General features: G+C 40.6%; 1 protein-coding gene across 2 annotated transcripts in view; it reads left to right on the top strand.

Moving 5' to 3' along the window:
- Positions 1-22,989, top strand: part of ATF6 (activating transcription factor 6) — an 84,240-nt gene that overhangs the window by 20,534 nt on the left and 40,717 nt on the right. The window contains exons 10-14 of one of the 2 annotated variants that reach the window (XM_064454721.1): positions 6,344-6,487; positions 8,317-8,436; positions 9,362-9,464; positions 10,652-10,716; positions 14,542-14,653. In XM_064454721.1, the coding sequence (XP_064310791.1) occupies positions 6,344-6,487; positions 8,317-8,436; positions 9,362-9,464; positions 10,652-10,716; positions 14,542-14,653 (544 nt within the window). Of the gene's footprint in view, positions 1-6,343; positions 6,488-8,316; positions 8,437-9,361; positions 9,465-10,651; positions 10,717-14,538; positions 14,654-22,989 lie in introns of both variants that reach the window. The other variant, XM_064454720.1, reaches the window with a different exon arrangement.

Here is a 22,989-nt window from a genome sequence, read left to right as displayed (position 1 = left end):
AAGCTAGAGAAATAATTTTGTAGTTCCCTTAAAGGGAGCTTTTGCTGTGTGGGCAAAGGAGCTGATCTTGCTACCATAGTATCACATGCAGCAAGTGTTGTGTTCTTGCAGAGATGTTTGAGCTGTATGTTGTGTGCTCATGTTTGCCAGTTCAGATCCCACCCACAGCAGCCAGTCCTGGGCCAAGGTCTCAGTATGGTCTGGATCACACCACTGTGGTGTCCTAGGAGGTGAGCTCAACTGTGAGGTTGAGTAGCATCGTGGCATGTTTGAAAACACCCCAAACGTCCACTTGAGTAATACATTCTAAGCAGACTAAAGCCATGTGTCTGGCACCTGCCTAAAATGAAGGGCAATGACTAGCAATTGAAACACAGAATGTTTTTTTTTGTTTTTCCTGTTGCCTTAACAGTTTTTCCTGATTGTATGTGTGCTCTTTCTTCACACCATTCCTGTGCAAAGCTGGGCAGGTTAGTTGAAACCACCGATGTCTTGCAGTGTAATGGAGGAGGAACTCCCCAGCCAGGCACCTTGCTTGGCCCTTGCCACCTTCCAGCTGACCTAGTGCCTGATCTGGGAGTGGACCTGAACTGTAAGCATTGAACATTGTACCTGTGGCCCGTGATTTCCTTCAGCTGCGGGTTGGATAGTGTTGTCTAAACTTGCGCCAACTGCTGAAGCATCTTTAAAAGATGTTATGAGAACAGAGAACCACAAACTGTGGGCTGTACAACAGGGTGTTTCTTACTCTCAGTTCATCCAATCCTGGGCTTTCTTGCACTTGGTGAAGGATAAAGGAGGATTGTTTCTCTGCTTTTTGCAAGCCTCAATAGCCTTCCATTTATCTTCAGAAGGTTAATAGGCTTAAATGTGGTGTGTACCTGAAGTATGCTAACAAACATACATACAAATCATGGTAATCAAAGGGCTATTAATTTCTTACACACTAGTAGAGGGGAACTGGTGAAATGTGAAGAGAAAACTATTAGATGAGTGCAAGAGGCCTGCAATTGTGCCATGTTAGCCAGCTCCTCCTGGCTGCCAAGGAAATACGGAGCCCTCTGAGTTTTTTAGCAAAATCAACAGAAGCTCTGGAAGACATTTGTGGCTCTTAACACTTCGAATATGGGAAACTTACTTTAATGTTTGTGACACTGAAAGAATCCATTTCAGTGCTGATTTGAGTGTGCATTTGTGTTGGACGTGGCCCAAAGCTAGGAAACTGTAGCACATCTCTGACCTTGTGTTGTAGTTTCTCCTTTAAGAGAGAGAGAGAAATTGAGAGGAGGAGAGGTTGAATAATTTGAACTTGGGTTCAGGTTCCAGACCTTTCAGAACCTGTCTTGATGGACTGGTGCTTGAATAAAATGGAACAGCCTTGATTTCCTTACAAACTACAACTGCAGGAGCAGGAAGTGATTCCTTCCTCCTTTCTTTACTGATCACAGCCACATGTTCACCCTGGCAGAATTGTGCCTTGGCCTGGCTGTGCTCGCTTGCCTTGTCCTGCTGGTGCAGTTGCAGAGCCTGCACGGAATGCCAGGTGCACTCGCCAGTAACTTACCCTTTTCTCCATACGTTCATCTGCCTGGCTGGGAATGAAATAAAGTTTTTGCCCTGAATGAACACTGTAGCCTGCCCCAGCCCTGGCAATAAAGGCCAGCCCACTTCCAAATAACTCTATGTCATTTTCTAAGCAAAAATAAATGCTCTGGGTGTTGATACTTGCTTTCTTCCTTTCTTTTCTAACAGCTTTATTAAAACCAAATTTCTTTTTAAAGAAAGCAAAACAAGAAAAACAGATACCGTCCCTCCAGTTGGGGTTGCTTTCCTCATTCTTCCCAGCAGAGGAAAGAGGCTGGGCTCCTCTCACCAGCCCAGCACTTGCAGAGGGTAGCTCTGGAGCAGCCTGGCAGGAGAAGGTAATGCCTTGCTGTCGGCAGATGGTGCCCTCATCAGGAATAAGAAACAAGAAATACTTTCCAGAGAGTGTTTGGCACTGTGGCAGCCTCGTCTGGAATCAGTTAGGAAGAGGACAAGGTCCTCGGTTGGTGTCTCCTTGCAATGTCAACTTTAGCCCATTGGAAACATCCCAGTTCATATTCAGGGATGGTTCTGTCCCCAGAAAACTCTTTGTTATGATATCACTATTGGCTTTTGTCTACAAGTTACCGTACGACTTAAATGTCGGTATTCAAATCTTGAAGTGCAGGGGGTTTGTTCAGCCAGAAGTACAAATGAAATTTAGTTCGGGCTCCTGGCAAGCCTTGCTTTCGCATTTATCAAACTGACATTCAAACCAAAGAAGTAAAAATACAGCTAAAATATCAGGTGCCATTGAATGCCTGGAGAAACCATGACAGGATTGTTGCTTTTCTTTCCCTCCTATAATCAAATTTATCTACACTTCTGAACAAACATCTGCATGAAGTATTTAGTGTTTCTTTCTTTTTTCCTTTGGATCTGGTATTGCATCTTAAACAAGCCAATAGCTCAGCCAGCTTGGACAGGGTGTTTGCGGCTGTGTGAAAACCCTTTAATGCTCTCTGTATCTGGGATGTCCAAATGCAGGCTGCAAAGGCCTGGTAGAACCCAGGTGTGTAAGTGTGACCAAACAGAAAACGTTCCAGCTTCCAACTTTTATAGTCTTGTCCAGTAAAGCCATTTCTCAGCTTCAATCTTTCTTGACTTTTAATGTGGGGCAGTAACTCAATTCCTGCAAATAGTAGTACTTCCTCAGGACAGATATGCCAAAGTACTCTTTCTTTTCCAAATTCTCATCTTGTAGCCCAACAGAATGAAAACATTTTCCATGCTTTTACCATCTGTCATATTAAAACATTTTTAAGCAACTATTGATATCTTAGCTGAAAATACTGTTTTTCAGAAGTTTTTTTTCCCTCTGAATGGGATCATCTACTTTCCTTTTTCACTGTTTCTAGCCTATTCTACCTAATGCTTTTAAACGCTCAATACTGACTTCATCTTCAGTGTCATGGTGTTGGGATCTGCTCTGTAGACCCCTTCTTTTCCAGATTGTATTGTTGCTGTTCTGCCTAGCACTTGTAAAGCCCAGTATGCCTCAGGTGGGCTGGCATTTCCAGATGTAGCTCTGCAGGAGAGTTCTGTCCTTCATCCCACCTGCTAAAGGGATTCCTTGGTCCTAAGTCATGCTTTTCCCCCTGTGTAAATTTGAGTTGTCAAAGGAGGAATATTTCTGATATCCTGTGTCATACTCTTCTGTACCCAGTTGGGAAGGAAAGGTCTTTGAGAATGACAAGTCAGAGGATATAGAACATTACTTACCTGTCCTCTCCTATCTATTACCTGAAGATGGAGCCCTGTTTACAGACAAACTCCACAAGTGATCCCTTGTGGGAGAAAAGAAGGGGAAGAAATGATAGAACAGAACATCTTCTGTTCAGATGGGGAAAAACTAACAAAACTCCCCAAGTAACTAGAAGGTGGAGGCAGGGCAGTATTTCAAGTTGTGGAGTTTTTCCTTATCGGAAATGAAAGTTATTTTGGTTTTGGGTCATTGCCACAAACCAAAGGAGCAAGGAAGGGGATTTTTTTTTTTTAAAATGTATTTGAGAGTTTGAGAAGGAAGCTTTTGATCATCTTCAAGGTCCTGAAAAAATGAATGGGAAAGGGGAGGCAAATGTAGCCCACGTAGCTTAAGGCAGAAATTGCTGCTAGTCCTGTTTCAAACAAAGCATTTTGTTGAAAATAACATTCCTGATAAAGGAAGGGGCATTGGAATAAATACGATAAAAAATACCATATTTTGTCATCAAGTTGGTGCCCATGTCCTCAGAAGTGAGAGCCATGGTTTATGGCTGTAAGAATGGCAAAATATACTCTGTTTGCTTCCTTCTTTGTCTTTTTCTGCTGAAGATATCTTTGTTCAGGTTGAAACATCCCATATTTAGCTGCTGCCAAAAGTGAAATTTTATTTTTTATTAAAAGATTAAGGTGTTTTAAGCATGACAAGAGTGAAAATAAACATTTCCTCTCTATTAAAGCTGATGTAATAAAATGAGTTGTGTGTGGTTTTGAGTGGCTGTACAGCTAAAACAACTAAATTACCAAAACTGAAAATCAGCTGTGATTGCAGAGCAGTGCTTATCTTTATCCTTGATGGACTTAGTTTGGATTTCAGAGTTAAGGGTGGAGCAGAAACGTGTTGCATATGGCACTTCACTTCAGAGTAGTCACCTTGCCAAGCTGGAACCTGAAATAACAATAATAGCCTTTGCGGAATGAGGCAAATAGGAAGAACCATGAGGAAAAATGCAGATTTATTAAAATTCTACTGATTAGGTTTTTGTCCGCTTTAACTAAATAATTACATGTAAAGTTTCTCTGCTTTGATGTGTCATTTTGAACAGGAAAGGAGAGAAGTAGGATAGGATAAAGCACCAGACCCGTTAGGTCCATCAACACACTGGATGGCTGTGGAGAAGGTTTGCAGGAGAGTTACAACTTTCTGATGGATATTCTTGGTTTCACAAAGAAAGTTCCAAATACTTTTAGCTGTTGTGGCTACAAATTAGGTAGAGACGAGACAGTTCACAGATGAGTGACTTCCAGTAGGAACATGTGGCATTCCTTTAAGCCTCAGCCTTTGTTTTGAGCTCTGGTTCTGGACTTGAGATGCTGCCAGCTGTGCTGACGGTTTCATTGGAAGAGAGGAAACAGGATCTCCAAAAATACAGTAGATAGTGGAGATAATTTCTGCCAAATTGGATAGCTTGGTGTTGCCTGGTGGATGAAGCTGTGAATAAACCATCCAGCTTTCCATGCTATGCATTAGAAGCAATGAGACATTGGGATGCTAGTGTACATATACAGTAAGGAAGCTGTCTGTACTTTTCTGCCCACTGTCACTAGTGCAAACAGAGCCTGTAGCATTTCTGCTGCCCTGATTCTGTGCTGCTGCTTCAAAACCTGAAGGAGAAGAGGCAGTCCAAGCAACATCAGCCTGGATCTGGGATTGCCCTGGCTCCGACAGTTCTGCAGAATGGGACAAAATTGCTCATGGGTAGACCTGGGCTACGGCTAACAGGAGCGCAAATGTGTTGGCAAAAGAGAGGGGATTGCTAGGCAATTATGGCTATGTGCCTTCTGCTACGTTGTTGAGTATTTGATCTACTCTCCTTGCTAGTTCTTGCCTTCCTCTGTTATTATCATTTGTATTCGTTGCCTGTTACAAAGTGATGCCATGTAACAAATTGGAAAATGAGATCTTCCCCTGCAGAGTTTATGCTCTGCTACACAGGAGAGGTGGGGCTTGAATTAGAATGTACTCTGTAATGAGTGATCAACATGCATAGCAAAGATCTTATTGGCATGCTGGGGTCTTGTATTTTCGTGTTTTCACTGTGTTGCTGCTGGTGATGCTGTGCTGTTGTCAGCTAAGAAGGTTAGGACTTGATTTTATAAATATACGTGTTTCAGGAAGCAGCCATGTTTACTGAAGAGTAAAGCTAGCCTCTGGAGAGGATATCTTGAAGTATTGCTTTTGTGCTTTCAGGATTTCTCACTTGTAAATCACCCTTCTGAACTAGGATGCAGTCGATCTTGTATAGCAGTTGTCTGGTCATTTTTCCAGCTCACATGTGAAACGCTGCTATGTTGCTTTGCATGGAGAGCAGCACACAGACATTCCTATGCTGCATGGCTGGCTGGCTGGCTGAGCAGCCCCCAGGGGAAGATCCTTCAATCAGGGCAAGACAGACCAGAACGAAAGGGTAACTGTTGCTGCAGCTATGTAGATGGGGTTCTCAGCCCCGCCAGTATTTCTAAATCCAAGTAGAACTGAACATATGTAAGTTTGTGTACAGTTTTGTTAGATGTCTGGCATAGTATTCCAGGCTTGCATCTGCACAGAATTTGGTAGCTATATTTTCCTTACATATTGTATTCATATAAACTATGTCAATTGTGCTTTGAGGCTGATGAAGGTTAAAGTTCAGGGCTACTTTGATTTGAATATAGGTAATTTTCTTATGCCTACAGGTCTAGGTTACAAACAGATTGATCTCAGTTTCATCAGGTGAAGCTTATGGGGGAACGGGAAAACCAGGGCATCAAAATCCTTCAAACAATTAAAAGTGAAAAAGAGAACAGACTTGCTTTTCTGTCTATTGATGCTTTGAATGACAGTAATATAATGACACAAGATATCATGTTTTTGCATTAGATATGATGTGAACCTTATCTATGTAACATGGCAGGAGCCAGAGACTTTTCCACCTGAGTATTTCACACCTTACAGTAAAGTGTCTTGCAGACCTTTTATATATGTGATATGTTTTGCTATGGTTATTACGTTTTCCAGTGTATTCGAAAAAGATCCCAATGGAGTTGATTCCACTGTGAGTTCCAGCCACCGGACCAGAAATCTTCTGGAGTTCTCAGCCAGCCAGGAGTCCAGCACAGCTCAGAAAATACCTGAGGACATTATTCCTGAAAAGAGTAATAGGTGAGATTAAAACCTTGAACATTTTTTAAGTCATACAGGGCAATGGTGCTTTTAGACCTCACTGGCCTTCCATTTGCTAACCTTTTTGGCCATTGCTGTTGCTGCTCTTGTAGAGCAACTGAGTTTACAAACATAGTGTTTTGAAAGCTGACCTCTTCTACTTTTTATTATTTAACAAAGTTTACCAGGTTGCTTTTCAAATGAATATATTGTATCTCTAAGATCACCAAATACATAGAGCTTCAGAAGTGTACCCTTGGCTATGTTGTATGGTGTTAGGGACAGTGTGGTGGAAGAGAGCATATAAGCAAGTGTATATCATGGAGATCTTTATGACCTTATTCAGTTCTTCATCTGTCTTCTTTTTTCCCTGATCTTTATTTTAGTTTGCATAGTTATGGTTTTTGTCATATTGTCTATCTCTTCTTACTTTTCAAGCTGGAGTATTTATTTTCTTAGTTGCTCAAGAGAAGACTGGAGAAGTTCACAATTAAGAACGTACTCCGAGCTTAGCACTGTACTTTTTTAGAAAACTGTCAGTCCATCCTTATTATATAGTTGCTTTCAAGCTCCCTAGATCTCTAGCATTCAGTGCTTAAGTGAACACATAATTGTCTCCAGATTGAAGTCTGGCTAATCCAGCTCATGTTTTCCCCTTACAAGATTTATCCTATCGGATTGTCCCTTTCCAGTAGAGTGTTTTGGCTGGTTGAACAAAGCCAGGCACAGATGTGCAGAAAGCCCTAATGTATTTTGCCATGCAGAAAGAAGGCAATAAATCAAGAGCGTTTTAATGCTGTAGCCATGGTGAGGGCTCTGTCCTATGTGGCACATTTCAGACATGACTTATGCAACGTAGTAGTAGAGTGGTTGTTTTAGGAGGATATGCTAGTGCCTGTACCTTCTTATTTTCTTTCACCCTTTCACCCTGTTTTTTGGCAAGCTGTGAGCTCTTTGCTGCATATTCTTCTTTATCAGCTCTAGATGCAGTAAACAGGAGAAGCAGACATGAAGATGGCGAGAAAGCTAGGAAAGGGAGGGGAATGTAAATAAGGCTTTCATAAGCTCTTATACCTGATTTTTCAGGAAGAAGTTGAGGTGAGGAGCTACAAGTCTCTATCAAAACCAAGAGGACTAAGGCTGGTATATTGATACCCTGTCAAGAGAGGAACTTATGTTAGGTATTTTGTGATAAGTAGTTAACCTCTCAGGAAGTACAGATAACCAGGAGAAAGGAATATTAGTCTTTGTTTTGTTGCTGAGAGTGCTGTGGATTTTCGTATTGAAATACGTGCTCTTTTTCTCTTTTTATCAAAGTCAAGCTCACTTCTGGAGACTGTTGAAGATGTAAATCCTCTCCACTCAGTTGTAATATAGTTTGTGGCTGCTCCATTGTCATATAGCTCATGGTCTTTACATCTGCATGGTTTTAACGGCTAATAAATTTAGCATTTCTGTAGCAAATCTTGCACGGCTCTGGAATGAAGGAGAAAGTTGCCTCTGCAGAGATCTCATAGTTTTCATATTATGAGGAATATTTTACAGGCTTAATTTTTTTTTCAATATCTGGCCTGTTTGGGAAGAGATCCAACATCTGCTAATGCTCATCTGTCTTCCCTGTGTTGAGTGCTATCAGACCCTTTTGGGGAACTGACTGATACCATTCGATGTTTGCTAGAAATTGTTATTCACCTGTTTCAAAAGTCCCATAGGAGCAGCTGTAACCTTTGTGGGTTTGCTGATGGTAGTGCTTATTCTCTGGATTTGGTCAAAGGCTTGTGAAAAACTGTTTTAAGAGATTTCTTGATGTCGTCTTCTTTTTTCCCCAGGTATGATCATTCTGTGTCTGATAACAAAGCACTGATGATAGTCTCGGAAGAACCACTGTTATATATTTCACCACCGCCGCCCCCCTGTCAGCCCCTGATCAACCGGACAGAGTCGCTGAGGTGAGCAAACAACCTTTACTGAGCATTTAAGCTTTTATTAGGAGTTTAGATATAAATAGTGTGTTGGGTGAGTGCTACTGGACGGACAGATGTGAATGGTGTTATTGTCCATTCATAGTGTTCATCCAGTATGTGACCAGTGCCTCTGAAAGTGCCTGCACTGTCCAATGTCTGCTATCATGGGGGCAGGAGATTGATGCAGATCATTGTCATCTTTTTATGTTTTTAGTAATGATTTTCACTCAGTTTTCCCACTGATCATTTACTGAATAAAAATTTTCTGGTTGCCTGGAGGTTTTTCATGACTTGAAAGAGAAATCGCTTCATAAGTAGAAACACTCATAATATGGAAATCAAATCCAGCTAAAAGCCTGTTCCATCTGAAATACATAAAAGATAGTCTTCTACTCTTCAGCTTCTGATACAAGCAGACTTAAACTGACATTGCAGATGTGCTTTATTCACTGTTAGAAAACACCTAGCTTCACTTTTTCCAAAGATATGTGTGTCACTAACCTTATCTCCATTCTGCTATGTCCATTCTTTCTCTCAAATTTATTTGCCGGATTTTAGCAGCCTTAACCAATATTTTATCTTGAACTGATCAACTTTTAATTTTAAGTTTCAGTAGTCCTTCCAGTAATTTCAGAACTACTGTTCACTGGGCAAAAGAAAGTACTGTATCTGCTTTATATTGAAACATCCATGATCCAAATATTTTATAGATATTTCCTTACAAATTCCCTCACAAATTTAATCTTGCAATTATATTTTCTTACTCTGGTATTAAAAAATAAGTTTTCATACGGTAAAAAGAGTAGTAGTCTGCAGTGATTTTATAGTGGCTAGTTAAACTGTTTTCTAAAATTAAAAAATTCTGCCAACTGTTCTTTGAAACATCTGTTAACACTGTGAGTTTTTCTAGGCTGAACCATGAACTTCGAGGATGGGTTCATAGACATGAAGTGGAACGAACAAGGTCTAGAAGGTTGTCAAATAACCAACAGCAGAAAGCCCGGGTCATGCAGGTAGGCAGGTTTATACGGGTGAGTCAATAGCATGACAAGATAATTTCAGACAATGTAGCAAAATATTCTCTTTTACTTGTCTGCACGTGTCATTATAGACAAAAGTAGCAATGGTGCCTATAATTAGGGTACCCACCACTTCACATTTTAAATTGCTGTGTTTGGTTGATTATTATGTTGTCAAAGTTCTTCCATTCTTGCTCTTTGATTCAGGCTAAAAGCTTTTACTTTTTTTTAGCTGTCATCAAAATATGATCAGTGCTTTCCAAAATTTCCAAAATTACTTTTATGACTTCTCTGTAAGTCTGTGTAAGGGTACGGATAAACAGTTGGTTAATGGAGAGAAATACAACTTACAGCACATTCATGTGGCTCATGTTTAAGGGGCACAGCTGATTGGTTTTGCTGCAATATTTCCGTTTCATTTTTTTCAGATTTTTGCTAGAGGCATATGTTTTTGGTAAGACTACAGAATTATGAGATTTGTGCTCCTGCTCCTATTTCCCATTTTTTATAATGCCTTTCATCTACATGGCATACCTATAGTGCAGATTAAATTAAGACCATGAATGTTCAAAGTGTTTCACTTGATTAAGAGCTAATAACAGCCTTAAAAGGAATTGAACTTAACAGTGTGGGGTCTACCATGTTTTTCTAGAGAAAAAATATTGAATATTAAACTTCAGACTCTTCTCACTGTTTTCCAAAGAAGAATGGTAGAACATTTAAGTAGGGTGAGTTTGGGAATTTCTGGTGTTTCAAACAGCAGAAGTGTATTGGGGGTAGTATATTTTGGCAGAGGTACAAACTGAATGTGACCTCAGCAGAATTCTGCAAATCTGATATCAGTGATAGCAAATTTTGCACATGGATGACACAGTATGTGCAACTGTTGTGTTTGGTGCCGGCTTCACTTTTTTGTCTCTGATGTGCGACTTCAAATTTGGCTGTATTAGAACACTTGCTTTTTCTTTGGCTCCAGCTTGATTGCTGGTTGCTATTTCAGTTATTCACATTTCACAAGTGAAAAAATGTACATTTATTGTTCAGGGCACTAGTTAACCTCTGCACCTCATTATATATTGACTCTGCTACAGATGTGATTCATGTTTCATGTAGTGCCAAACCAAGAAAATGCTTATTGTTTTGAGTTTTTGTCACCTATTTGTTTTCTCCTGTTTTTTCAGAGCTCCTTCAGTGAGAAGGCAGATTCCCAGCTAATGGCCATGCCTTACACAGACACCAGCCTCAGGTAAGGCAGAACAACTACTTTGTTTTTGCTTTTTACTTAATAACCTATTTTTTCACCAACAGCTGGTAAAAATGCAGTTTTCACCTTGTCACAATTCTTAGGCCAGGTGCTAGCTACATTTATTGGCTTAATTTCTGTCCCTTAGCAAATACCTGCTTCTAATGATTCGAACTACACTTAAAGAAACCCCTGTGACACAACAGCACCACTCTTCTGGGGTCTTTCTACCAAAAAGTCTTAAGAAAATCTTTATTTCAGTCTCAAGGATCCCTTCCTAAACAGATTTGAATCTTAAGTGGAAAAAAAGGGGCAAATTGTCTTGGGATTATGTGGAGGAACATCCTTAGTTTGTAAGAAAGTTTCAAGGGGCCATGAGTTCAGTAAGAGAAAGGTTTCTCTCACTATCTTGAAGAATAAAGTCATTACATATAGCACCAAATTATTTTGACAAAGTTAAAGTATCATTACATCTTCCTTGCATGGTTTGTCTTGATCTCCTGATTTTCCCTGCTGATTATTAGAACACAACAATACGGAATTTCCCGATTGCCCCTGCCCTCCCTCCCGCATACCTACCCTGTCCCTCTTCTCTAGGTACAGGAAGAACTGGAGAGAAAAGGTTAAGGAAATGAAAATTCTCTCTCCTGAATTCTCTGTGACAGTGTTTAAAAGGATCTCTGCTGTGAAGTGCCAAAGAGAGGAGTATAGAAGCAGAATGGAGTATAAAAGGGATTTTTGTTGAGAACACCTGAAATGTTACCATTGAAAGTAAGACAGCTGGGGCCCTTCTGTTTGCATTATGGCTTTGAAAGCAGGATCAGCCTGGGAGAAAATAGCAAGCTGCAGGGAAATGTTATGGAAACCAGACCACCAAATTTTGATATCTCTTGACTAATAAGAAAAAATGAAAAAGCTTTTTAGTTCTATAGGCAGAAGAAGGATGTCTGTTTTAACTGGAGACTGGATGAACAAGCCTCATGGCATAAGGCAGTTTTAGATACATACTTGCATTATTCTTAAAAAAATATTATTTGGATTATTAGAAACAGTCTGCAACATCATGCAGCTCTGTATAGAATAATCTGCTGTGCTCAGAAGGAAGTGTGGGGTTTTTTCGGATGAATGATGTTTAAATGAACAGGACCAGCGAGTCATGGCAGCTGCATGCTGTGACTGTCCTGGAACTGCTGAGAACATAGAACAGACTTCCAGTTCCTCCCAGAGCCATCAGCTATTAGATGCTCCATGAAATCATAGAGTCACAGGATGGTTTAGGTTGTAAAGGACCTCTGGAGATCTCCAGTCCAACTTCCTACTCAAAATATGTTTAACTTCAGGTTTACTGTGTGTCTCTGTTAGAAGAGACTGTCTCCATCTGCACTGTAACCCCCATTAAGAAGCTGAAGACTGCAATTAGAGCTCCCTCAGCCTCTTCTCCAGGCTGAACAAGCCCACTTCCCTCTGTCCTCTGTCTGTCCTTGTATATCCTACGCTCCAGGCCCTGACTGTAATGCCAGCCCAGTATGCAGTTGCCCCCCAGATGCCCTGCTGGCTTGTGTTCAGCTTCCCTGCCAGCAAACCATGTCCTTCTCTGCAGCGCTTGTACCTCATTGATTGGAAAGACAGAAAAGGTGCTGTTTATTCAGTGCTATCACTGATGCTACCCCTGAGGCATTGCCGTTGGAGAACAGTTAATGTGCTAGTGGTGTCTCTACAGCTGTATAAAACCAAAACCTAAACCGCTTGTAGGTTTTCTGGTACATAACATAGATGTTTGTAGATGGCCCTGAAGTTTTTATTAATGATACAGGTGCCTTTTTGTGGAGCGTACAGTCAAGGCTTTTAATTTTTAATACCAGTGCTGTGGCTGGAAGATGAGCGACCTTTACATTCTTCAACACCCTTGTTGGTGACCTGAATCCATGAACAGGAGGACATTAGCAGGATCTAGATTTATCTTTGTAGCACTGATGGTACAAACATTGTCATGTTGGTCCTGGATTACAAAAGAAAATGGATGAATTGAGAAGTTTTGCAGGGAAGTCAAAGCAGAGGAGGAAGATAAAAATTACTAAAACAACTGGTAGCTTTGCACCTGCTTTCAGATCTTAAGTTCCTCCCTTCCTTTCATGGAGCAGTCCACAGTGAGTACCCTTAAATGCCCAAAGGTAATGATGGTGTAATACCAGTGATCCACTCGTATTACTTGGAATCTGGGACTAGTGTTAGACTTGTTCCATGGACCCAAGAGAGCTTTTTAAAGCACCAGTGGTTTCCAATTGCTTTGGAACAACTTTCTCCCATGGCTGGACTTAGAGTTATAAAAGGCTGCTTTTTACGTCTGGCTGTATCTTCTGGAGTGTGGGCGAGCAAATGGATCTGTGGGGCCTGTCTAAGTTTTCAGGATGTGTTTTACTGAGCAGTGCGTGGGCGTGATGCCTTTTATCAGAGTAAAACTTCAATGCTGAATCTCAGGGGTGGTTTGGTGGGCCTACGTGTTTTTATGAATGAGTAATCAAGCTCAGATTAGCTCTGATCTTTGTTTCCTGTGTGTGAAGGATGTGATCTGATTCCTCACTTGCATGGCTCTGCTAAAGAGGATATATAGGGTAGAGCTGCCTGCTCTTGATCCCCCAGGACTTACACCCCCAATCCTGTTAAAGGGCAACTGGCTTGGCAGCTGCAGTCCTTCGATTGCAACAAGACTATATTAGCAGTAGGAGAGGAGATAATGACCGTCTACTATTACTGCTGCTCAAGAAAATCACTTGATGATAGATTTGTGCTTTGTTTTGGGTGCGTAGTTATGTATATTTTAGAAACATACCAAAATAATCTCAGTCAGCCATGATAGTTTAAAATCTGGGTCAGCAGAAGATGGCTTGGAAGGGATAGCCTGATCAATGTTTTTGCCACAAATACTGCAAACAGACAGTATGCTATTAAAGTGGGAAAGAATTAAAATGACTGGTTGAAGGTCCAGCTAATGGTTTGTGTAAGTACAGCTTTCCAATTTGATTAAATATGTTATTTTTGAATGGGATTGGGGAAGTATACATGATAGTGATGTGTGCTGGGAATTTCTCACCTTTCCAAGATAAACAGTGGATAAGTACCACGACTATATGACTTCCAGTGTTTTTGCTTAGAATAGTTTAGGCAGAGTGTCTTTTCCTCATGTCTGGTATATGTGAGACAAGGAATTGTGAAAAATTATGTGTATATCTTATTTTTGCTCCACTGTCTAAATTGAAAACCAAGAGCAAATCTTTCAGTTGACCAAATTGATGCCAAAAAGATAGTGGATGAGAGAGAAGGTGGGGTTGTCACTTGACAGCAAATTAAAAGCTCTGTGTTTAACTTTGCATTTCTTTCAGTCTGAGTGTTTGGGTCCTTAGCAGTAAAAAAAAGTTAAAATGTATTAAATGTTTTGATTTTTTTTAAATTTCAGAATAACATTTCATTCTAAAATTTGCTAAAAACTATTTCCAGAAGTCATCACAGTTTTTCAGACACGTTAGGTTGACTTGAAACTATTTTTTTTCCTGATGAGCTAGCAAGCCATCAAATTTTTTGCCAGCCTCAGAAGCATGATTAAAATCAAGCCTGGAAAAGTTTCCTGCAGCAGGACCTCTAAAGCACCTTGAACTTTCAAAAACTACCCAGTAGTTTCACTGTCTTCACTTGTGTTTAATGTTCCTCATGCTTCTCTCAATGGATGAAAAGCTGCTGTTCTTTTGAAAAGCAGGTCTTTAAAGTCGTTGTCTCACTGAAGTTAACTTTCTTGTCTAAAATAATTACCTTCCCCCTTCTTTATCTTAGCAGGAACTCAGGGAATGAGCTGCAAGTGTATTATGCCTCTCCAAGGAGCTATCAAGATTTTTTTGAAGCTATTCACAGAAGGGAAGATACATTCTACGTGGTGTCATTTCGCAGAGTGAGTGTAGTATTTGTTCAATACTGGTCTTTTATGTGTATCCAGAGGACTGTTTCTAACACTGTCTTTCCTTGTAATACAGAAGATGACCTAGTCAAGGTTGAAGCTAAATTTGTTTCTTCATAAGTGATGCTTCTGTATATCCGTTACAGTAATATGACCAGATTGTGGTCTTTGCAAAATACGTCCATCACAGTTAGAATGGAAAAAAGGGCTTGGCAGTAAAAATTGTAGTGCCACAGCAAGAGAGCAAAAAATTGTATGAACACTGTGGTTAACTCTTACACATGGTAGCAGTCCAGTAATCGGGATAGTTAACTGAATATTTATTTAATAGGTGTATAAACCTTTTGTGCTTCTGGGTATGGGAATAAATGTACCCTGTGCACAAATTATTTCTGCTAGCTTAACATAGTATTATTTTATCTTCCCCTCATAACACTTGCATTTGCAGTTTTATATGTTGCATATTGCGGCTGCACAGGACCACGTGCAGCAGCACAATTTTCCTGCTGTTTTGAGACTTGTAAGTTGAGACAGATGAGCAATTCTGCTGTGCTGCAGCTTTGTGCTTGTGCTACAGCTTTGTCAGGCACATCCTCACATCTGCAGCACAGTTAGTGACAGTAAAAGCTGTTTTAACATGGAATTCCAGGTGTTTGAAGGCAATTTCTGTACTGCAAGCCTAAACAGTGTTGAAGCCAGGACAGCTGTAGTTGTGAGAAGCTGCTTGGGTTCTGATGATGGAAATGATCAAGGCAAACAGTGATTGAAACACCAACTGGGGGTTGGGAGAGTTCATTCCCTCTCTTTTGCAGAGGTCTTGATGAGTCCTTAGACATGACTATAATGCATATTTTACCTGGCCTGAACCTGGGGTCTTGGCTTGCTAAGCCTCCTTCCTTGCTGTTTTGTAGTTGTGATATTAGATTAGAATTGTTAAATGCATCTCACTTTCCTAGCCATGGCTTTTCTAGGATCCTGTAACTCTTCATTTGATTCCTCATCATAGGAGTATCCTGAGAGGGGTCCCAAGGTTGGGGGGACTGTTGCCACTGCACAAGTTCATCCTGTTAGAGCATACAAATGAGCATAACTAGTTTTAGCAGTTTCTGTGTTGGCATAATTATACCAATCTATAGATGCCATACGTACATAGGTAATACACGCCTGGTCTACGGTAACTTTCTTAATCTGTGAGATAAGTGTCTTTAGGAAAGGTTCAGGCAAATAAAAGTAGTGGTGTTCTTGTTAGGATTCAAGTTTTATGCTGAATAGAAATATGAGGTTAGTTTCCAGTCTTGGGATTACTGGGTTGTGTCACAAGGCTGGAATTTTGTTATTAAACGCTTGGCATGTTCTGCTGTTCTTTCAGCTAGCAACACAAATATAACTGACACCAGGCTCTGCATATCCTGAGGATGAGTAGAAGAGAGTGGAGGCTTGATTATAAAGCTTTTCTGGAAACTCAGAACAAAAAGCAGAATAGTATTTGTCTAGTTCTTCACTTTCGGCCATTGCTGTAGTCCACCTGAATGCATATACGGGTACATAGGTTCCGTTTACACTGTTGGATTAATGACCTGGAATTTGAAGGCTCTCATTTCGACTTGCAGAGCTGTCCTTGGAAACAGAGTGTGTCTTGTGCCATGGAATCCCTACAGCTTGGCTCTGCCCTATTGCAAGAAGAGGTGTGGGGACTTTTTAAAACCATCTATGAAGTTTATTTGGTAGCAAAGCTGTTGGCATTTCTGTTTTATGAATGAAATGTCCTCAAATCGAAGGCAGTTTTATGCATTACCTTTTATTATTTTAACAGGGCCAAACCTGATCTAGTGACAAGCTCTGCCCCCAGGCACTTTTAAATTACTTGCTTGGATTCTTTTGTGAGTGCAGAAGAAAGGACTCCTGCAGGGCCAGAGGGGTGTCATCAGCAGGGCCTCAGCCAGGGAGGTGCCCTTTCACCTCTCTTGAGCACTGCTGCCTTCATGTTCTTTGGACCACAATTCCCTTTTCACTGATGATTAGGAGCTGAGAGAGGGGAACTGATTTCCTCCTCACTGTTCCAGGACAGCTCACTCGTGTTGCTTACTGGCTTGTACAAGGTAGAAGGCAAGGCCTGGAGACGATTGGTTTTGTTCTCCTCTCTGGCTGTTTGCCATGCAGACACTCCCAAGCAGTTAATAAGCTGTTAACAGCCATACACAAAAGAACAGGAATCATCCAGTTAAGAGTCCCATGAATGGTTCTGGTATTGGGGATGGTCCTGCTCCAAATGGGAGGTGGGACTATGGATCTCCAGAGATCCCTCCCACCTGATGTCTCTGGGATCCTCTGTCCACATGCTTTCTGCTGTGTGCAGTGTCATGTAATGCAGCACCTCTCCTGGGTGCATGTGCTGAAATGCAACATGTTTTTTGTGTGTTTTCTGCAAGTTCTCACTTGCACTAGAGGACCTGTGCCCTGAGTTCCTTGGATTTTCTAGAAAATGGAATTTGCTGGAGCTGCTCATGCCACTCATATAGTAGGTCTCATCCAGGGCTCTGAAGGTGCAAGGCTACGGAACAAAGCTCACATGCACTGAGTTATCCTCTGGTGATGCTTGGTACCTGTAAGACTGAATTTCTCATGTTCTCTTCAACTTTGTTTTCTTTCCTTGCCTTGGAAGGCTTGCATGTCTGCGTATTTACAATTGGAGTTTGATTTTTTTTCTTTTTTTAAGCAGGAGAGAGGAAAATAAAGTAGTATTTGGATCAGCTGAGTCCATACAAGAAGCAGGGCTTTCACTCTGGGAGTCTAGAGAAATTAATTTTCTGCTATTGCCAGGGGAATCTGTAATGTCATTTTTAAACAAGAAGAAATATGTAGCTGACAGTGAGTAAAGAATTCTTGAACTGAGGCAGTGTTGTCTCCCAGATCTGCCAGGCCTCAGCAGCCAACATCCGTCATAGGCAGGGAACATCACCATTTATTTCTTGAGAGGTTAACTTGTAAATTTTGTTTTTTCTTGCTGCTTAACTTTTAGGAAGCCATTGTTCTCAGTGTTCATTTAGTACTGCAGAAACTGACATGTGGCAATGTAACAATATACGCATTCCCTCTAGTATATATTCACACCTGGGACCTCTGCTGTCCCCAAATGCTCCAGGACTCAGAGCTATGTCTTTGCAGCCTGCCTCTGAGTTGGGCTGTTTTGGGTTGGTTTTGGGAACATGGTCAGAGCTGAGAGGTCTGTGCAGTGGGTACCGAGCACAAGTTGCTGTACTTCTGTGAAAAGGGTACAGTAGTTTAAGCTCTCCAGTAGTTTAAGCACACTGTAGTCTCCAGTTGGCATTGAACCTTCCTCCCATTTCTCCCAAGTTTGAGAGGCAGAATTCAGAGTCTGTTGCTCTGCCAACACCTTTGATTTCTGCCCTTTAACATTTCTGCTACCAAGTCTGCTTGATCTGTTCTAAAACCCCAGTGGAGCATGGCTGCAAAATTCAAGCTAGTTGATATAACGTGCTCTGTCAGCAGGGAGATAGGCACCTGGCTGCCGCTCTAGTTCTGTAAGCCTGGCGCTAAAACAGTTCTCTCTGAGAGCTCACATCTGGTTTGCCATGGAGTATTCAGACCTTGAGATTGTTTCTAGAATTACTTGAATAACTAGCTTAATTTGAAAGGTAATTAAGTAACTCACTGGAGAAAACAAATCCGTTCCAATTTACTTTGGCCTGTAAATGCTGCTCCAGATCGTTCCACTCTTGTGTGGGTAGGATCAGAGTCCCCACAACTTGCAGTGATTAAGCAGGAGATATCCCCATCCTAGAAGATTCTGTCAGTGATGCTTTGATGTGATGACATCTCTGCCGGCTTATTAAGGACAGTGACATTTTTTAGGGAAAGAATGTAATTACTGTTCTTAAGGAAAGCATGGTTTAAAGTTTGATTAGCTTGGGAAATTTAGAAGGCCACTAGCATTTCCTCTCACTACTTTCTCCATTTGTTTCAAAGCACAGATGTCTCCTGGTATCAAAGTTTGCCAATTACATTTAATGCAGCATGCGTACAATATCTTACAGTATATTGCAATTAAAAAAAAATACATTAAAAGATGATTCTGCTTATTATTTGTTAGAGCAAGAGTGGTGTTGGCCGTATGGAAATCAATAGCAAAGCCTTTATCAACTTCAATAGGACTAGAATTTCACTTTGTAAATTTCTGCTTCAGTGCTGTGGCACTTAAACCATAGATTATTATGGATGTGGATTTCTGGTCCTACAAGCCAACATCTGCAACAAGCATCCAGGGATTTCTCATTTCTGCAAACAAATTTTCATTGAAGTGATTAAGCCAAATCAGAACTTTTCTTCTGTCTTTGTGTGCCCAATGTGCTAGGAATAAAAATATCTAGGTTGTGTTTTGCTTTTGTTGGTAATAAGCCTGTGCTGTGTTCCTTGTATTTGAGATGATATATTACTTTCAGGCAGCAAAAGACTATAATGCTTGGCTTTGACATTCTTGTGTAGCAGTAGTTTACTGTGCTGCACACACAATTCTGGCAATAGTTTGAATTTATTCAGAGAGCACGACTGAGGCAGGTTCCAGTTCACTGCACTCTTGATGCCATCTGCATCCTGCAGGCAAAACTGCATTATAAGTCAGCTTCAGGTGATGTTTCATAGCCAGAAAATCAGTCCTAATGTATACTTCTCTCCTATTCTGTTACACTTGACAGTGGGTGGTTTTTACTGAACATGAAGTTTGCTGCTGTTGACTTTCTATGTGGATTTCCCTGGGCTGGGATGTGTAATTTGGTCTTCCCGTCAGATAAAATGCGATTAGACTCACATAATCCTGCTGCTCCTAAAGACGCGGTAGCTAATTTAAATGTTTTAATATACAGGGTTTGCAAGTTAACATGCAGATTTTCAAAAGACTTTACAAACTTCCCTTTCTCCTTGAGTAACCTGACCTTTGCTATTAAGAGGAAAAAATTACTTTATCCCAGGATCCTAGGATCTTAAGATTTTGTTCTATATTGTATACAGATGCTGAGAATAATTGAGGGTAAGGATATAGAATCCATGATAAACTTGCTGCCCTTTTCAAAGCAGATGTCATCCTTTAGCCTGTCCTCTCTGTGAGGCCAACCCTTGCCTTCCTGGGAAAATTTCAGAAAGCAAACAATGTGTGTGATTGTGCTTCATCATGCCCCAAAGCTCAGTGAGCCAGCTTCTGTCAAATTATGGGTGCATTTGACTTTCAAATTTGAAAATTCATTATGAAAATCTGCTGTTTCCATCTTAAGTGTCACTAGTGAAAATGAAGTCTAGTTTGCTGCATTCTTTGTTACAAATTCCCTCTTTTCTGGCTAAACTGTGGATTCTCTCCATGTCAGAGAGAACTTTCTCCTCCCAAAGCCCTGGTGCCCCTATGAAAACAGTGAAGCAAGCTTTCTTTTTGGTCTTTTTGAACTGTCATCCTTCCTGGTGTGGTACATTTCTGGTAGGTGAGGAGCGGGGAGAGCTGTCTGTCAAAGGGGCTGGGGGGTGATGGGGAGAAGGGTTCTCTGTGATCTTCTGGATAGTCAGCTGAGGAAGATGTTGCTTTTGGTAGAATCTTAGAACTTAGTCTAAAAACCTCCAGAGAGAATTTAATAATCTAAAATTAAGTCTAAAAATGTATGTTGGTTTATAGAGCACAAATGGCCTTACCTCAGTCCTGGGATTATCAAAGTACATGCATATAAGAACAACACAGTTCCAAGTCTAAGTAACAGGAAGCTCAAAAGAAGGTTTTTTAGGTTTGCAGCTAAAGGCCAGCAATTCTTTAAAAAGCATTTCTATCAACACCTTGTAGTATTTTCCAGCAAAACCTCTGCTTCGTTATTTCTCACTCTCGTTACTGTGCGATGCCTAGAAGTTGTGTTCCTGTATGAGAACATACTTTCAAGAGTGAAGCAGCAGAAGGCTGTGCGTGTGCTGTAGAGAGCAAGCAGGCTGAGCAGAGAAGGAAGAGAAAGAGCCAGGCAATGAGACACCTTAGATCTGTAGTGAGTGGAAGCCAAAGAGGAGCAGCCAGCAAGTACCAGCTGCAGCGCAGCCGCTTCTGGGCAGCAGCTGTTTGGCTCAGCCAGATGCAAACAGCGGTTAGGAGAGACCGGAATAAGAATGCAAAACGCGTTTCTGAGAAGGGAGGTAATGCCTGTCGCATCAAGTGGGGTTTTGTTTCATTTGGAAATGTGTGTTCTGTTCCTAGCTCTTCTAGACATTTTGGAAGCAAAGTCTTAGTCATTCTGATTTTTATCTCCTTGGGTCCCTTTGAACCTCACTGTCCTCCAAATAAAATTGGGAATGAATGTGCTGTTGAGGACAGATGTATAGGCAGAGACAGAAAAGTCAGTCGAATATGTCTGGCATGGAGCAAAAGATTCTCTTGAGTTTTATGTGTATAGTCTTGATTCGTTTGTCTTCTGTATGGTTGCTGGAACTTCATGAATCATATTAATGCCATCACTGAGCTTCTTTCAGCCTTATATGTCCCATGCCTAACTAATACTTTGTTATTTTTAAACTAGTATTTGGAAAGACAACATACACTGTAGATAATTACAGTGAAAATAAAACATACTGCAAAAAATGTCTCCAAAACCCAAACTGGTTGCAGACAGACGTGACCAGTAATAGTATATGCTTATTTAAAATGTGCTGCATGGTTAACACACAAAGAGTTGTGGGCAAGAAATAGAGGAAGATTGTTGGTTTTGGAAAACCTCTGTAAAAGACCCACTGCTTATGAAATTGGTGTGGACATAGGCTAGCAAAGTGTAATTGGGAAGTGTGGGAGGAAGATGTGATTATAAAGTGGGAATTGTCTCAGGAAAGGAAGTGATAAGAGTATCTCAATTATTAAGAATAGAGAACAAACAATTGCTGGCAACAAAGTGAGCAGGGACACAAGTTTATTCACAAAATATGTGGATAATGTGCATTCAGTTAGGGCAGGCAGTGGAAATACAGCTCTGAAGAGGTTCCTTTCCTTCAGGAAATAACCGAAGTTTAATAATGCATTAATAATAGTTTAATAATGCCAGACAATAATGCTTTTTTCTTTAGTAATAGCATGGCATTCACTGAAGAAAATTTGGCCCAGATTATTCTGAACAGTTCCCAGAAGGGAGTGATAGGTTCTTGCTTATGATCTGTAGCAGGATTTAATTATGGAATCGGTGCTGACCAAGCCCTAACTGTATAAAGACATAAATGATACCTTCAACTCTGGAGCTGCAGTAGCTGGTAAGGCATTGACTTCTGTGTGGTAGGAATGAGCTTCTGTATGAAAAAATTACCTTCATGATATTTCATTTGCCTTGAATGATAGTATATGCAGAGAGCACTTTGAAATACCCATGCTTATTTTTCTTAATTGGACTTCACACTTTCACAGCTTCAGACTACTGATTTTTTCTATTCATTTTCAGTTTTTATATCTAACAGCCCTAGACAGAGTCTTTATAAAAGTAAAATGTGCAGAATTGAGATGTTCTTGATTTCATTAAGTAGTGTGTATGTGTACCATAGAAATCCTACCTTTTTAGTGAATGTTAATAATTATGGTACTACATTTGAGAATGTAATTTAAAACCTTAGGCACACTTTTAGAGTTAGTTCTGGTCAGATGAAGTTATTTGCTTCCAGTTTGAATTAATCCTTTTGCCAGGTTTTTAGCTGGACAGGACACAAAGCTTATTTTATGAAGTAAGAGCCCAGGTGCTATTATGAGTGTGTAGAGATTATCATCACCTCCCACTGGACCAAACAGAACATTTGTGGCTTCCAGGTTTTATTTTTAAATCACTTACACTCCTAGGACAAGTGTGATAAAATTAACTGTACATTTTCATCTTTAATCTAGTTTTGAAACTCGTAACTGGCTTTAAAACTGAGTGGAACGTAAAACTTTTCTTCTTCTGGGATTCATGGTTGCTTGTGGCCTGTCTACCAGGATGGCTAATGGAAAGGCAGGGTAGTAGCTGCAGAAATTCACTTGCTTCTCATAAAGGGCTAAGACATGTTAGGAGACTCTCTGACACCTAAATCTTATTTCTATGAATCCTAGGAAGCAGTAGGGCCTTTTCCACAGAATGTAGTTGTTTGTTCTTCAGTATGTTTTATTACAGTATCAGGATGGGTCTGTTGATGGAATATATGCTCTATGGCTAAACACTCTTTTAGAGAGTCCTGTATAGGTGTGTTCTACCTGTGTCCATAGCAGCTTGTCACCACTTAATTTGCTTAAAATATACTTTCATACTAACTCCCAGTGGGGTGGACCTTTTTTTCTGATAGTTAAA

This window comes from Phalacrocorax carbo, chromosome 6 (genome assembly GCF_963921805.1).
Source record: "Phalacrocorax carbo chromosome 6, bPhaCar2.1, whole genome shotgun sequence".
NCBI classification, from domain to species: domain Eukaryota; kingdom Metazoa; phylum Chordata; class Aves; order Suliformes; family Phalacrocoracidae; genus Phalacrocorax; species Phalacrocorax carbo.
Note: the sequence above shows the minus strand (reverse complement) of the source record. Positions and strands in the feature narration are given on the sequence as shown.